The sequence below is a fragment of the Octodon degus genome, unplaced genomic scaffold (assembly GCF_000260255.1).
Source record: "Octodon degus isolate 3935 unplaced genomic scaffold, OctDeg1.0 scaffold00208, whole genome shotgun sequence".
Lineage (NCBI taxonomy): Eukaryota > Metazoa > Chordata > Mammalia > Rodentia > Octodontidae > Octodon > Octodon degus.
In genome coordinates this window covers 3,922,421-3,937,334 of record NW_004524784.1, presented here as the reverse complement: position 1 = coordinate 3,937,334, position 14,914 = coordinate 3,922,421, and the positions used below count along the sequence as shown (strand labels likewise).

The 14,914-nt window shown below is 40.6% G+C and overlaps 1 protein-coding gene across 3 annotated transcripts in view; it reads left to right on the top strand.

The window, feature by feature from the left end:
• Positions 1-14,914, top strand: part of Pip4k2a (phosphatidylinositol-5-phosphate 4-kinase type 2 alpha) — a 180,869-nt gene that overhangs the window by 134,464 nt on the left and 31,491 nt on the right. For all 3 annotated transcript variants that reach the window (XM_023704969.1, XM_004644754.3, XM_023704970.1), the window contains one exon: positions 12,679-12,825. In XM_023704969.1, the coding sequence (XP_023560737.1) occupies positions 12,679-12,825 (147 nt within the window). The remainder of the gene's footprint in view (positions 1-12,678; positions 12,826-14,914) is intronic.

Below are 14,914 nucleotides of genomic sequence, written 5' to 3'. Positions count from 1 at the left end.
TCATTTTGAGAAATGACAACCTTAGGGCATGAATGTAACTATATTGGCAGGAATCATCCATGGAACTGAGATTTGAAACACACTGGTGCTTTTAGAGCTCTAGTTGTCATAGCACAACAGTGTTGAACAAACAACAAAAATTTACTTCTTCGTGTTCTGGATGCTGGAAATTTGAAATCCAGGTGCCAGCATGGCTGGGTTCTGGTATGGTCCCTCCCTGGCTTGCAAGAAGGGCCCTCACGTGGGAGAGAGGGAAAGCAAAAGCTATCACTGCCTCTTCTATGAGTTCTCATCCCATCACAAGGTCTCCATCCTTGTGACTTGTTTGCCTCCCAAAGGTGATGAGGGCTTCCACATAATGAAGTTTCAGTGACAGTCTGGGGCAGTTACCTAGTAGTTCCAGATTCCTCTTACAGTGAAGATTGGCTGTCACAGAACATATTCAAAATAAACAGTCCTGACCACATTAATAAGAGGCTTACCAGCAGGTTGTATGCAGTCACGTTTATTAGGCATCAGCCTCTGAGAGTGTTCGATTTTGAAGGTGGTGCCCATTTGACTTTCTGAGCTCTGAGACTTCTGTTTAAATGAATTATTTTTGGTCGTGCTTTCTGCTGTAATGTCACAAATTATTTCTTGACAGTTGGTATTCTTCCTATCTTTACAAATACAATCCATTAGTTGCGTTTTGCTGGCGCTGCAGTCTGTGAAAACCTTTGAACTCCATTCTGTTTCTGGAAACTTGGTCCTACTTCTCATTTGTTTTCTAAAAGTATTAGTCACACTATACTCATTTAACATTTAATCAGCCCTTTATAGCATCTGCTGCTTTTGAAATTGTTTTCCAGCATGCGTGCTGTTGCCTTTCCAAAGGCCATTTTAAAGTGCACAGATGGTACCTGTGAAGGTGAGGACAGTCAGGCATTGGTTTCTGATGAACTGAATTGCAAGTTGCAGCTTCTAACTCTTCACCTGCTCCTTTTTCATTTTCTTGCTTTCCCTCCTGCAAGCTGTTGTCATATTCATGTGTTCTTTTTAGACTTCCTTTCAGTTGTCTGAGAACATTCAAAGCAAAGTAATACCTCATGATACATGAGAACATAGTATTGTGATAAATGGCTATGATACCATTCTAATAAAATCTGACACACAATTCAGGTATCACATTCTTGAGGACAATTTTGAGTGCATAATCCTTTAACTTCATAGAAATCAGTTTGAAGTCTTTTCTCTGGGACAGTTACTATGCCGTAAGATCCTGATTGGGGACACCCTGATTTTGCATAGAATATGCTGGAGAGCAGAATGAGCTAGTAAAGTACTGCAGGAACTTTTAAATGCTGCAGTCCCTTTTGCTCCACTATGACAAAACTGTTTGGGCTTTTTGTACATACCGTATTCAGCTAACTTCCAGTTAGCCAACATCTGTACTTTTCTTCTAAGAAGCAGAGTGTTTTTTTAAAAAAAAAATATGAAGTATCTTAATGATTTCACAATGATTAATACAACTTATTTAAAGAACACTAAGTTGAAATCAGGAGACGTAGATCTTAGCACAGCAATGATGACCCTCTTAGAGGTTTCAATGATAATAAGCAACCAGCTGTAGCACATTTGCTGCAGGTTCACCACCACTGCCCTAGCTTGTTATGAGGTGGGTGCTTAGCCAGTCCCTGAACTCTGCTTACACATAAAGACTCTATTCAAATATTTTTTCTTGTCCTTATTCTAGAAAAAATTTAAGGTAGCCTTAAAGGAAATTGAGAATAGAAAAATACAAATGCTTTTAAAAGGAAGTTGGAAACAGGAAAGGGGAAAGGCACAGATTGGAGCCCAGAAGGAGCCTAGCACTTCATGATGAACCTTAGCTTGATTGCTGCTTTTAGGGCTATTCATTTTCCCTAAGCTTCTGGCAGGCAGAATGGAAAGGACAACAAGCAGTCAGCTGCACAGCTACTGTGCCTGAAGGTACAGCAAATGTGAGGAAGAGATACCACTGTCCTTGATATAAGGCCACGTAGGTTGTCTTTAAGAGGACACAGGACTTTTAACCCTTTGTACAGTAGCTTTATCACAAGCTGTGGGGCACAGAAGAGCGCCGTACAGCTTTTTAAAAAATAATCAGTAATGCTGGTTGTGGCTCTGAGAGGCTGAGGTAGGATTGCAACTTCAAACGCAGCCTGAGAAATCTAGCCAGGCTCTTATCTCAAAAAATATTTAAGTAAGAAAGGAATGGCAGGTGAAGATAGAGTTCAGTGCAGAGGTTCTGGGTATAATCATATATATATATATATATATATATATATATATATATATATTTTTTTTTTTTTTAAGTCATCAGTGTAGACCACTGGAACTCTGCCAACATATAACATACATTGAGCACACGCAGCCTTGCCGAGGAAGGAGATGAAGCTTGCTGGCCACCCGGCCTCTGCCAGCCTGCCTCCTGCTAACCACTCTCCTGCGGCCCTTCTCCTCACACAGGCTCCGGTGAAAGTCGCAGGGTGGCGAGTTCAGCCTTCAGGCCTCATGTGATTCTGTGCAGCCAGACCCAGGACTCCGTCTGCAGTCCTGGGATGCCCCTCTCTGCCAGGCTCTGTCACCCTCTCATTCTGAGACGCTCTGCAGCATTTGGGGTACAGCTATTAGGCTGTTATTCCTATTAAAAGTACATCTGGATTACTTTGAAGGTTTAGACTCACAAATTTTCTGTCTCTTGCTACAGTGGTGATTGTGAATTCTTCTAGTTCTTCTTGCTTTTTCTTGCTCTTACTTTCTAAATAGCTGCGTTTCTGAGCTGTCCCAAGTCTGGACAAGTAATTAGACCTGTTCAAATTACATGTCAATAAAAGAGCAAATGGACTTCCTGACAGTTTTAGGTACTCCATAGCCCTTTCTCTTTTGTTTCCCTTTGTTATTTTTTATTTTAAATGAAATATCTTCACACTTGCAGCTATATTCTGGAGGGTTAAAACTACCACGTGGCCAGCCTCTAGAGAGACCACTTTCTATTAGACTAAATTCTTGCTAGGCTTAGCTGACTGATACACACTACCCTTACCAGCAGTGCAGTGTGGCTGGTAATTCAGAGCAGGAGTTTAAAACCAGCCAGCTGCCTTCACCTCTCAGCTCTGCCCCTGACCGAGGCCATGACCTTCGGCAAGTTACCTGGCTGCTGGACACCTGCTTCTTGGTCTGTAACATTTGGATGAGAGCATTCTTTCAGCTGTTGTGCTAAATAGGTGAATTCACATTTATAACATCAGAATGCTACCTGGTATTGTGTGCTGTATAAGTGACCAAATAAGATAAAATACCATTCTCAAATTCAATTTCTTACACCCCATTTTTGGACTTATTCCAGTGTGGCATTCGGTCCCCTAGCGGACCTGGCTTCTGGTACCAAATGCAGCATGGCAGGAGGTGTAGGGGCTTTCTCAGTCCCAGAGCTTGGCTGTATTCTTTATTTGTTGCCCTGGTCCTGCTCCATCCCACTGTATGCTTAGAAAGGAAAGTATTACTAATCAGACCAATGGAAATTTCAAATTAAGCATTACAAACTCTGTAAATATCTTGTACTTCATTTGATTTTTCTCTTTCTTATAGTTTGGAAAATAACTCAAGTATTTTGATATCAGTATTCTTTTCTTCAAAGTCAGACTATAACAGACTCCATCTTGTAAATAATGATTATCAGCTGATTAGCTAATCAACATCAAAAGATATTCAGTTGTTGTTTTTTGTTTTTTTTTTTTTTTTTTTCCTTGGTACTGAGGATTGAACTCAGGGCCGTGCTCTTGCCAGGCAGGCGCTTAATTTACTAAGCTGTCTCCCTGGCTTAGAAGACATTCAAAAAGGAAAAACGTGGCCATGAGTCCATTTCTGAGTTGCCTGTTTGGGTTTGGTTTGGTTTCTTTCATTGGCCTCAATTCTTTGGGGTATCACATAGCTTTAGCTTTAATTAAAATTAAAAGGCAAATGTTTCACAGCCTTTCAGTAAGATTAAGTATAAAACTTAGGCAGTGTTAGTAAAATTTAAGAAGTTTTATAGAATTTACAGTGTAACTTCAAAGGAGTTACCGGGTAAGTGGTTGTTTCTGTTACTTTTTTCTTGTTGTTGGGACCAAATACTCAACACCCCAAAATTAAGGTTATTTAGCTCACAGTTGATGGAAGCTTCAGTCTATACTCAGCTGGCTGCAAGGCAGAGTGGCCCATGGCAGAGGGCAGCAGTTCATGGTGGCAGAAAACAGCAAAACAGCTAGAGCAAAAGGTCAGGACAGTGGCAACAATGACAACAGAGAGCAAGTCTGTCTCCATTATGTTGCCTTTAGGCTATCCACCCCAGGCAGGGTGTAGTACTCACACCCGTAATCCCAGCAGCACTTGCACCCATAATCTCAGTAGATCTTGAGTTAATCACCCCATGACTTACATGAAGTTTTGGAGGGACAACTAGACACAAACTATAACAGTGGTTAAGAAGTAACTTACGGAAATATTAAGGATAGCTTGTTTTAAGCTTTGAAATGCAGAGTTTAAATGGCTAACTTGATAAAAATTGATAGAGTAACCTAAAATGCTTTCTTATTGTTTATGTTTTAGAATAATGAGCAACTTTAGTTGAATCCAGAAGCTATGCCCCAAAACCTAAACTCCCAATGTTATTTAGTTAGCATATCAAACTTCAGAAGAGGATTTTAGGGTGAGTGCTTGACATTTTTAGGCCCTCCTTGGCATGTATATGTCCCTCCTCCCCTGGAGGAGTACAGCATTGGTGTCACTTTTTGACAGGGAGACACCTGCAATTCCAACATTCTGGGAGGCAGAGGCAAGAGGAATGAAAGTTTGAGCCCAGCCCGAACAATCTAGGGACTCAGCAAGACGCTGTCTCAAAAATTAAAAAAGCCTTGGGATAGAGCTCAGTATGAAGGCTGTCTCAGACCTAAGAGTTGCTGTAGACACTACCAGGAATCTTTGTTCCCTTTAAGCCTGATTTTCTAAAACTTGAAGAAAAGCATTGGAGTTTTGTTTTTACTTTTGCTTAAATGAAGTCATCCTTATGACTTCTCTTTTGACTTCAAAACTTTAAAACCAGGATAAATTACTATATAGTTACTGACATTTATAGACCATTATTCTTCAACAAACCAAGGTAAGAATTCAAAGAGAGTTTGGATTTTTATTTATTTGAATATTCTAGAACAAAACAGTCCATATTTTCAGTATGGCTGGCTGGCCTTCCTTCTTTCCTTCCTCCTCTGTCTATCTACCTCCTCCCTCCCTTTCTCCCTCCTGCTGTTCTTGCTTCCTCCACTCCCCCCCATCTCTCTGTGTCTCTGTGTCTGTGTCTGTCTCTGTCTCTGTCTCATTGGGGTGATCTGTAAAATAGCTAGAGGCATAATAAGAACTACAGATAATTTAACTTTTCAAAACCATTAAATGACTCTGAGCAACTGATTTGAAGATAATAGTTTGCAATGTGTTAACCATTGCTAATCTATTATCGTGTCTGGAAATTTTGTATCGTCGTTTTCATTGTTTTTTTTTTTCTCCTTAAAATAAAAAAGAGCATTAAATAAAATAAGACTTTAAAGTATTAATATGATGCTATGTTAAATTATCACTTCAGGTATCTTTATAGAAATGAGTGAACTTGATAATAACAGCACTCTCTGACAGCCGGAGCCCAGATTCACACTGTTGTACAGAGCTGTAAATATTTATCTGCTGCCGGCTGTCACTTAGGACCCTCTGCTGAAACCTTCAGTCAGCTGTGAACTCTTGGTGGCATTTCATTCTGCATGAGAAACAGCAAATCAGGGATTCATAATACTTGTTATTCTTAGTGCCTGCCTACAAGCAAGGGGAACCAAGATCTTGTGGAGGGGGAGATTATATATATACATATATACATATACAAAATTTTTTTAAGTGTGCTTCCATGATGTCAATTTGTGAATACATTTCTGTTCTACCAAGCCCTCAGTTTTACCAGTAAAAATTCTAAGGAAATGAAGAAAGACAGAAAATTTGTGTATATTGATAACACCAGGACCTGATTTATAAGTACGTTTTTTTTTTTTTTTTTGAAAGAAAACAATCTTTACTATTACTGCTGTCTAACAGTAACAGCTGTTCATGTTGGAAATGTTAGTTACAGTCTGAACATTACCAACAAATATAAAAGTTTCTGAGAACACTCAAAAGAAACCAGAAGGCACTTCATGATACATAATACAGGGAGGTGACGTGAGGCCACCAGCTATGCCAGTGCCAGAGGAAACAGTGCCTAATAAAAACAGTCCTTAACAATGCAGACAGAGCTAGTGCAGTGAGTAGAACACAGAAAATGCAAGCTGACCCCAACACATTTGTGATCAGTTTAGCTGCATAAGATTATGAGTGGCTGATAATCACATTTACTCTTTCTGTTGAGAGTCAGTACTCAGCACCTGTTCATATGAAAGCTCCATGTCGTTGCCAGCAGTGTCTAACAGCTAGTGTTACAGGTACGAAACTGCTTCTTTGATGTGTTTGAGAAGAGTTACACTGCATCCTGTGGAAGCCAGGAAGGTAGAAATAGCATGCCATGTTGTCCCAGAGAGGAAGGCTGTCTTGTCTGATTATGCTCTTAATTTCTGAGCCATACTCGGGGTGACCATTGTTTCCCAGTGTTGGTCCATTTGCAGCCTGATCTCCTGTAAGACCTCCAAGTAGCCAAGGATAGGAGTTAACCAAGTCTTGAGGGCACCAACTGAGACACTAATGTAGCAGGTAGGGGACACCAACACTGGTTGTGTCCTTTAGCCAGGAGTAAACAGTTGCCTGGTAGCTGTAACCAAATAGCGACTGAGTGAAAGAAATATTAGTACTTACTTTGGCAGCTCCAGGGATCAACCCCAGGGCCTATGCATGCTAGACAAGCATGGTACCACTGAGCTATATCCAAAAAAGCATGTTTTTACCTTTCTTAAAGAGAGGTTCCTTTTTCATTGTACTCTGGAAATTAAGCATGTATAGTGGAAAAACCAAATATTCCTTAAATTATAATTGAATATATAGTGCTAGAAGTAGATAATGTAGAAGAAATATTTAAGGAAGCCAAATAATTATGAAAGTAAAAGTGGCATTGCTTTTATTATTTTTGAAGTATTTATTGACAAGTTATTTCATTAATTTTTCTATGTCTAAGTCCTTATAAGGGAGGGGCTGGCCGGATAGCTCAGTGACTAAAGCACCTGCTTAGACAGAGCTCAGTGGCCTGGGTTCAGTCCCGGTGTGCTGTGCCAGCCCCACCCCCAGGGCATGCTGAGATGGCCAATGAGACTGGGCATGGTGGTGCGAGCCTGTAATCCCAGCGCTTGGGAGGCTGAAAACAGGAGGATCACTATGAGTCCAGTCTGTGTAGTGAGACCTTGTAGACCCTGTACTAAAAAAAAAAAAAAACTTAAATTCTTACTAGGGAAAGTTCTTAGAGTTACAACCCTAAAAGCCACAAAAGGTAGAAATAATGTTCAATCTTTTATATTTATAGAAATATTACCGTACTGTGTAAACAAAGGCACAAATATACACAGCATTATTCATTTTTGGAAAGTATCTTAAGGAGGGTCCTTGAAACTAGGAGTTCCCATAATGTGTTTAAGACCAAACTATTTCTCAAACAGCATTTTAGGAGCCTACCTGATGCTCCCGAGGCCTCCCTCTCTCCCTCCCTCTCCCTTCCTCTTCCCCCCATCCCTCCCTCCTGGGTCTCTCTCATCTATTCCCTGCTTGCTCTTCTGCCCCCTTCTTCCCAGTTCTTCCAGAGCAGCAGGACTGCCCCCTGTGCATCACATCTCCGCAGCATCATGCAAATTACACCTTTCCTTCTGGGGTGAGCTGAGGGAGGGAGGAGGGGCTGACTTCAGACACACACGGGAGCCTTCCCTTTACAGTGGTCACATCATGTGTCAGCTTCATCAGTTCACATACACTTGGGACTGCTGAGGAGAATTGTCACTGCATTCTAAAATCGTCGCATGCTGTGCTTTGCCCTTATTTAGTAGCACATTGCTGTGGCTAGAGTTGTGAGTCTGCCCTTCCTCTCCTGGTGCCTGCCGTGCAGAGAGGAGACAGTGAGCAGTGTGCCCACACCATCCCCACGGCGACCAGCAGCTTTTCTACCCTTACACAGTTATTTTGCAACATCCCCTTTCCTTTTGAGGCTGACACATGCCGTCTTTGTTTCCTGCTTTTCCCCATGTAACATTTTTCATTCATTATGGTCATCATGAAAAAGTCTTGAGTTTCCCCTTCATCCTAAATCACATTGAATTTTTTCTGCTTTCAAACCCCACAATTTTTATGTTTATAACACCCAGCGATCAGAATCATGGTATTAATTATAAATGTAGCAGAGAATAAATGTAAGAACTATCTTGGACTACTCTTTAAATTTCACCCATTTATTTCTTTAATAATTATTTATTAAGTGTTTTTTGATATGAGGCTCTACACAGAGCTGGAGATTTTATGCTGAAAATGAACACAGTGCTACCTTAATGGAGCTTATGTGAGACCAAGCAGCCTTGTTAAAGTAACTAAACCCTCTGTGGGTGTGAAGCCCAAAGGAAAGGTTTTGACTGGACACAGTAAGTTTGGAGGTTACCAACAGAGATAAAGACGAAAGGGGAGGGCGCGGAGTTGGCGCACAGTGGGCTGGGAGGCAGTAAGCCTGCCAACATCAAGCCCCCAAAGAAATCCCCCATCCAGTGGTACCTAGGTGAGGAAGAACTGCCCAGTGGGGAGAAAGCGGATAGGCAGAGTGGAAGGAGGAAACCAGGAGGACATGGTGTTTCAGAAGCCAAAATGGAGCATCCTTAGAGACCCTGAGGAGCAGAGTCACAAGCCAGAGAAGGGCTGAGGAGCGTCTGTGTGTTTGGTCTCCTGGGGTCATTGGTGTGCATGGCAGCAGGTGCTCTTGGGAGGTAGGATGACAAGACTCAGCGTGCAGTGAGACCCAGAGTGGAGGGGGGTAAGGAAAAACACAGTCAGTGCTCAGAGATCTTTCAAAAAGTGGTTGAAAGAGAATCTATAGATGAAGAAAAGTGGGTCAGATAAGGGATTTTATTTATTTTTACTTTTAGCTATAAAAATTTTCAAACAAATAGAATGTTACAGACATGTCACTTAGATTTAGCAGTTACTAACATTTACAGTGTCTGCATCATTTTGGATTTTGCTAAATAATTTTAAAGTAAATGCTGTTACCACTTCCTCTAAATATTTTAAAGTGCTTCTCAGAAACATAAATCTTACTGCACTGACAATTAATTCCTTAATATCACCAAATACCTACTGAGTGGCATATGTAGCTGTCCTCACTTGCCCTCAAATGGTATATTTTGGCCAGACCCAGTCAGGGCCAGGAGATTGTTCTCATTTGTGTCTGCACTGTAGAAGTATTTTTCTGTTGGGTTTTGTTCTGAGAAAGAATCTTCAGCACATTTAAGCACTGCCAAAGAGTTACTAGTGGAGAGGAGGTTGTGTGTTCTGAGCAGAGGGGATGATACCTAAGAGCCAAGCAAGATTGGCCCTAGGATGGAAGGAAGCCTGATCTGGGGAGGGTATGGCAGGTGGTGCGACCCCTGCACGTCTGCCAGAGAGCTTTGGCAGTGGAAAGCTCAGCCTGGTTTCTTCCAGTCTTTCCCCTTTTCTCTGCTGCTGTGGGATAAGCTGTACAGGGACAAGAACCAGGTCTGTGTTCCCTGCTCTGTCGTTGACACCACTTGGCATGTAATGAAGGCTGAATAAGCATTTTTAAAGTGGGTCAATGAATGAATATGGAGAGTGATGAAAGGGTTTCAAGGATTCAGGAAAATGGAGAAAGCTCGAGTTACAAATAACACTTTGGTACACTTTTTATGTTGCAGGTTCTGTTTTAAGAACTTGTAATTAATTTAATCATCACAAAACTCCTGTGGATTAAGTGCTGTCATTACCCCTGTTTCCAAATGCAGACAGACAGGAAGGTTCTAAAATTCACCCAAGATCACACAGCTGGCAAATGGATCCTGCCCAAGAGCGCTTCAGGCCGTGTGGCATGAGCCAGCTAACGCCAAGCTGTGAGTTTAGTTCTTGGGTTGGAGATCACCTCCAGCTGTTTCTGTGTGTAGGCTACCCCAGCACAGATGCCAACTGGGGTTCCAAGTTCGTGGGTAGCTTTTCCTGCACCAGCTGGGGAGCAGTGAGGATGAGCATTCAGCCAGCTGTACTGCCACCTGCACGTAGGAGCACATTATGCCCAAGCACAGCGGTTCCAGCCCTCGAGCCTGACATCCAGCCAGTGTCCCTCAGTGGAAAAGCAACAGTGCATCCTTCTCCCAGTGTCCCCATCCAGAACTGAGTTGATGCGTAGCATTTTCTGTTCTGTAAAATTTTGATCCATAAATGCTTTCTACACCTTTGGCCCAACTTTAGCCCAGCAGTACTGAAGTCTTGTAGTTTTGTACATATTTATATGATTCAGGAGTTCATGTAACTTATATTGAAATTCATGCGATCTGTATTTTTCAGGGTATTTATCAGAGCCCATAGATGAGCCAGCTATTTAAGAATAAGTACTTGGAGAAGCCTGTTGATAGGGTATCCAATCTGATCTGAATTTTCTTGTTGTTGCTCTATGTTGTAAATCTTAAAGTGAGGGGTGTTATGGAATGTAATCTAAGTGCGTGTTTATCCCTTTAAAAAAAAAATGCTTGTGAACAATTTCTGGTATAATACTCAAAAAGGTTTCTTCAACATCTGTTAACGCGATTAGTGTCCTTTGTGAACCAGGCTCGCTGTAGCTCTGCACAGAGATGTTTTCTACTGGCAGAGCATCTACCAATAATCCAAGATGACAGTGCTCTGAGCAGAACAGCACGAAGAGGGCCCGCGTAGCTGTTGCCCAAGCCAGGGGCATGTTTTGCAGGCCTCAAATACCCATCACACACACAAAATCTTCCACACACAAAATCCCACAGCATCTGCTGAGCAGACCCAGGAGATTTGGAGCACAAAGCACATAGATGTAACATAATTTCTTAATAGGATTTTACATGAAAGTTGGAGCATTGTCATCTTCCATTGGAAGAAGAGTGTAGGTGAGACACTCTATGGCTTTAGGTATTTTGACATGCAGTTTTACTATCGTCCTCACAACCACCTTGGAGGTGGGCATTTTAGTACTCATTTTCTGGCAAATGAAACCAAAATTTCAGAGTAATTTAGTAAGCTGCTCAAGATCCCACAGCTGGCAAGTGGTGGCCCCCTTCACAAACCTGCCTCCCTCCCACGTATGTGCATGGCACAGGTGCCTGCAGTATGTTCAGGCCCAGGCCCATCCAACCACTTTTTTCCAGAGGTGGGTGGGATCTGCCACCCTTTCAATTTCTTAGATCACATGTGAAAAATTTTCTATTCAACCAGGAACTATTTACTGCCTGTTGTACATTAGCAAAATACAAGACAATTTCTTACGTTTTGAAAGAGGAATAAAAAATGTTCCAGTCATTTGATTTCAAATAACAAGTAAGATGAAGGTCTACTCGGAATATAGCTCAGTTACTGTTGGTAAGAAAAGGGGACAGAAACAACTTTAAAATTTGTCCAAAATAGAAAAAAAAAAAAAATCAAGTTCAGATACTGACGTTCTTTAATTTAATGATTAAGAGAAAGTCTAAGGGCTTATTAATTCTTAAGATGGTCAGATGTTGCCAGGCTTGACAAGACATCCTAATTCTTTTTATTAAATAAGCATTTTTTTAAGAAAAGTAAAGCAATACATGTGATTTTTTAAAAGATCAGAATTTTCCCAAACACAACCATTATCCATGTAGTGAACAGTGTTTCAGGCATCTCTGTGTAAATATGCACAATGTGTACCGTGTTTACTAAACTGGAATTCTGATGTTCATGGTGTTCATTAATCTGGAAATTTGACATGTGTCATGGACTAAAAAGACATTTACCATCCTCTTTTTCCCCATTTTAAAGAAAACTTAGCTTTCCCTTGGGACCTCTTCCAGGAGAAGGAGCTCCATCTTGTGGCTTGGGTGTGTGCTCGTCACAGACTTGGCTTCTGCCGCCATCACTGGGGATGGTGTCCGCCTGGGATTTGTCCAGCAGGCTCCAGAGCGGGGGCCCCTCACAATTCTGCTCTTTTAGGCTGCTTAGCTCTCAGCAATAAAGTCTGAGAAATAGAAAACCTAGGCATCTTAACACCTGACCCTGACCTTTTCTGTTTAAGTTTGACTTCAATGCCATTAAAGAAGCTGATCTTTGGGGCTAGGTCACTTTGCCTCAGCAGCGTAAAACCCTCACAAGGGCTTCTGCAGTGGAAGATTGGGGTCCTCAATGTGTTGTTCACTTACAAGGGCTTTCAGAATGGGCCCATTGCTTGTGTTTCTCCTGTATTGGACTATCATGTCCACATTTTGACTTTAAAAATTAGTTCAGAATGCTAGGAAAAAAGATCTTTGGAGATAAAATTGAACTTCCTGATCTGGGTACACATGGTAAACTGGGTGAGCAGTGCAATGGTGATCATTTTTTTAAATAGATCTTTAATAGAGATTATCTCTTGTATAAATATACACCTAAACAAGCATGTTTTGATTGGATTTTTTCTTTTCTTTCTCTCCTGCACAGTATATAGTAGAATGTCATGGGATTACCCTTCTCCCCCAGTTCTTGGGCATGTATCGGCTGAATGTGGATGGAGTTGAAATATATGTGATTGTGACAAGAAATGTGTTTAGCCATCGCTTATCTGTATATAGAAAATATGACTTAAAGGTGAGATTGACTTTATTCATTTTTGTTAAGCAAATTAAGTTTATTTATCTACATATACATGTCATATCTAATCTTACAAGATGCTTGGGAGATGTTCAGAACTTAGGAATAGTACTAGAATGCCAACGGGCAGCACCCCCTTCAGGTTAAACCATCAGTGCTTATTGGCTTTACTAAAAGACACTTTTCCATATTAGAAATGTCTGTTTATTTATTACCAGCCACCTGCCAGTTGCTGTACTAGGCACAGGGAATAGTGTGGTGAACATGACAAACCAAATCTTCACTCAGGGACTGATCATTTTGGTAGAAAAAGACAGATAAAAAGTAAAAGTAAGTCATATAGTATTTTAAGGCAGTAATGAATGCTACAGACAGAATTAAAGAGGTGTGATATAATTGTATAGGATGTCAGAGAAAGTTTGTCTGGGAAGGCAACATTGGAGCAGACTTGCAGGAAGTGAGGGATGATTCCTAAGAGAGGGGATAGCCCAGAAGGAGGTGATTTCAATGACTTGTGAGTGAGGGAGCCCAGAAATTCAGACAGAGACCTGAGATGACTTCTAGTATCACTGAATCAGGGGAAGAATGTCCAAGTTAGAAACAGGCAAATTGTGACCTGCCTGCATGGCAAATCCAACTCAGGAGCCATTTCTGTAAATAAAGCTTTACTGGAATCCCACCAAGCCTATCGTTTCTGTAGTGTTGATTGCTGCTTTTATACTATAATGGCAGAGTGGAGCGGTCACTATAAAGACTATTATGAGTAAGAAATACTGACATATTTGCCCTCTGACCCATGGAAATATGTCTACCTCCGATCTTTGACAGCTGGTTCTCAAGATTTTTTGGTCTTAGAACCCTTTTGCATTAATTATGTAGACTGTATCTATGGATGTCTACAGTATTAGACATTAATATAAGAAACAGTAAAAGTTCAGTAGAGTAAGCATTTCATCTTAACTTTTTTATGAAAAATAACTTTTTCAAAAAGCAAAAGTTAGGGACCAGGGATATAGCTCAGCAGCATAAGAACTTGCCTGGCAAATGCAAAGTCCTGAGTTCAATCCCCTGTACTGGAAAAAAAAAGGAAAAGAAAGAAAAATTCTTTCTTTCTTTTTTTCTTAATACCTCTTAAAAGAAAAGAAAAATATAGTAGGACAAGTAGCATTGTTTTGCAATTTTTGCAAATATCTATAATGTCTGAATTAATGAGGCAGTTGTAATATCATCTGATTATACTGTCAGTATATTGCAGTGCTATTTGGTTGAAATAAGAGAAGAAAATTTGATGTACAAATCATATGAGTAGTTGAAAAGGGTGAGATTAATAGCTTTTTCGGGTCATTGATAGTCTTCTTTTTTTTTTTTTTTTGTTCCTCGAATGGCTTCAGGGCACTTTTGGCCAGTGGGAGAGTTGTGATAGTCTTCTTTAATGCCACACAAAAACTGGATAATTATGTCTCAAAGTTCAGTTACATTGTGGACTAAGATCATGTCAGTGAACATTTTACTCTTTTTTTATAACAAAAAAGCCCAAAACACTTATTACCTCTTAAAAAAAAAAAAAAATTGAAACACTTTACAGTGGTAACTCAGTTCCTCAGTTCATGAACTTAACTCATTCCATTATTTTTGGAAAGATGGCCATTTTGTGTTGTCACTGGATGCAGAGTTTGCAAATAAAAACAAAATTTTGCCAAATGCTTCAGTTTGCAAACCAAAGCATTTGTGAACTGAGGTACTATTGTATTGTGATGGAGTCTGCTGTATTTTAACTGAGCAGGTATAGTAACATTTCCTTGCAATTACAATGTCATTACTAAAAGCCTGTGCTCTCTGCGAACACTGCCTGAATGTACAGTTTTATAGTCCTACACTTGTTAGAAACATATTGGTTCACTGAGTTCTATGGCCTTCCAAATATTGACATACATTTTATGACACATAGAAGCAAAAGCCAGCCCATGCCCATGGTCCTAGCCCTAAGGAAATAAAGCAATAGTATCTCAAGTTCTAGCCCAACATGAACGACTCAGCAAGAACTATCTTCGAAATTTAAAAGGGTTGGGTATATAACTCTGAAAAG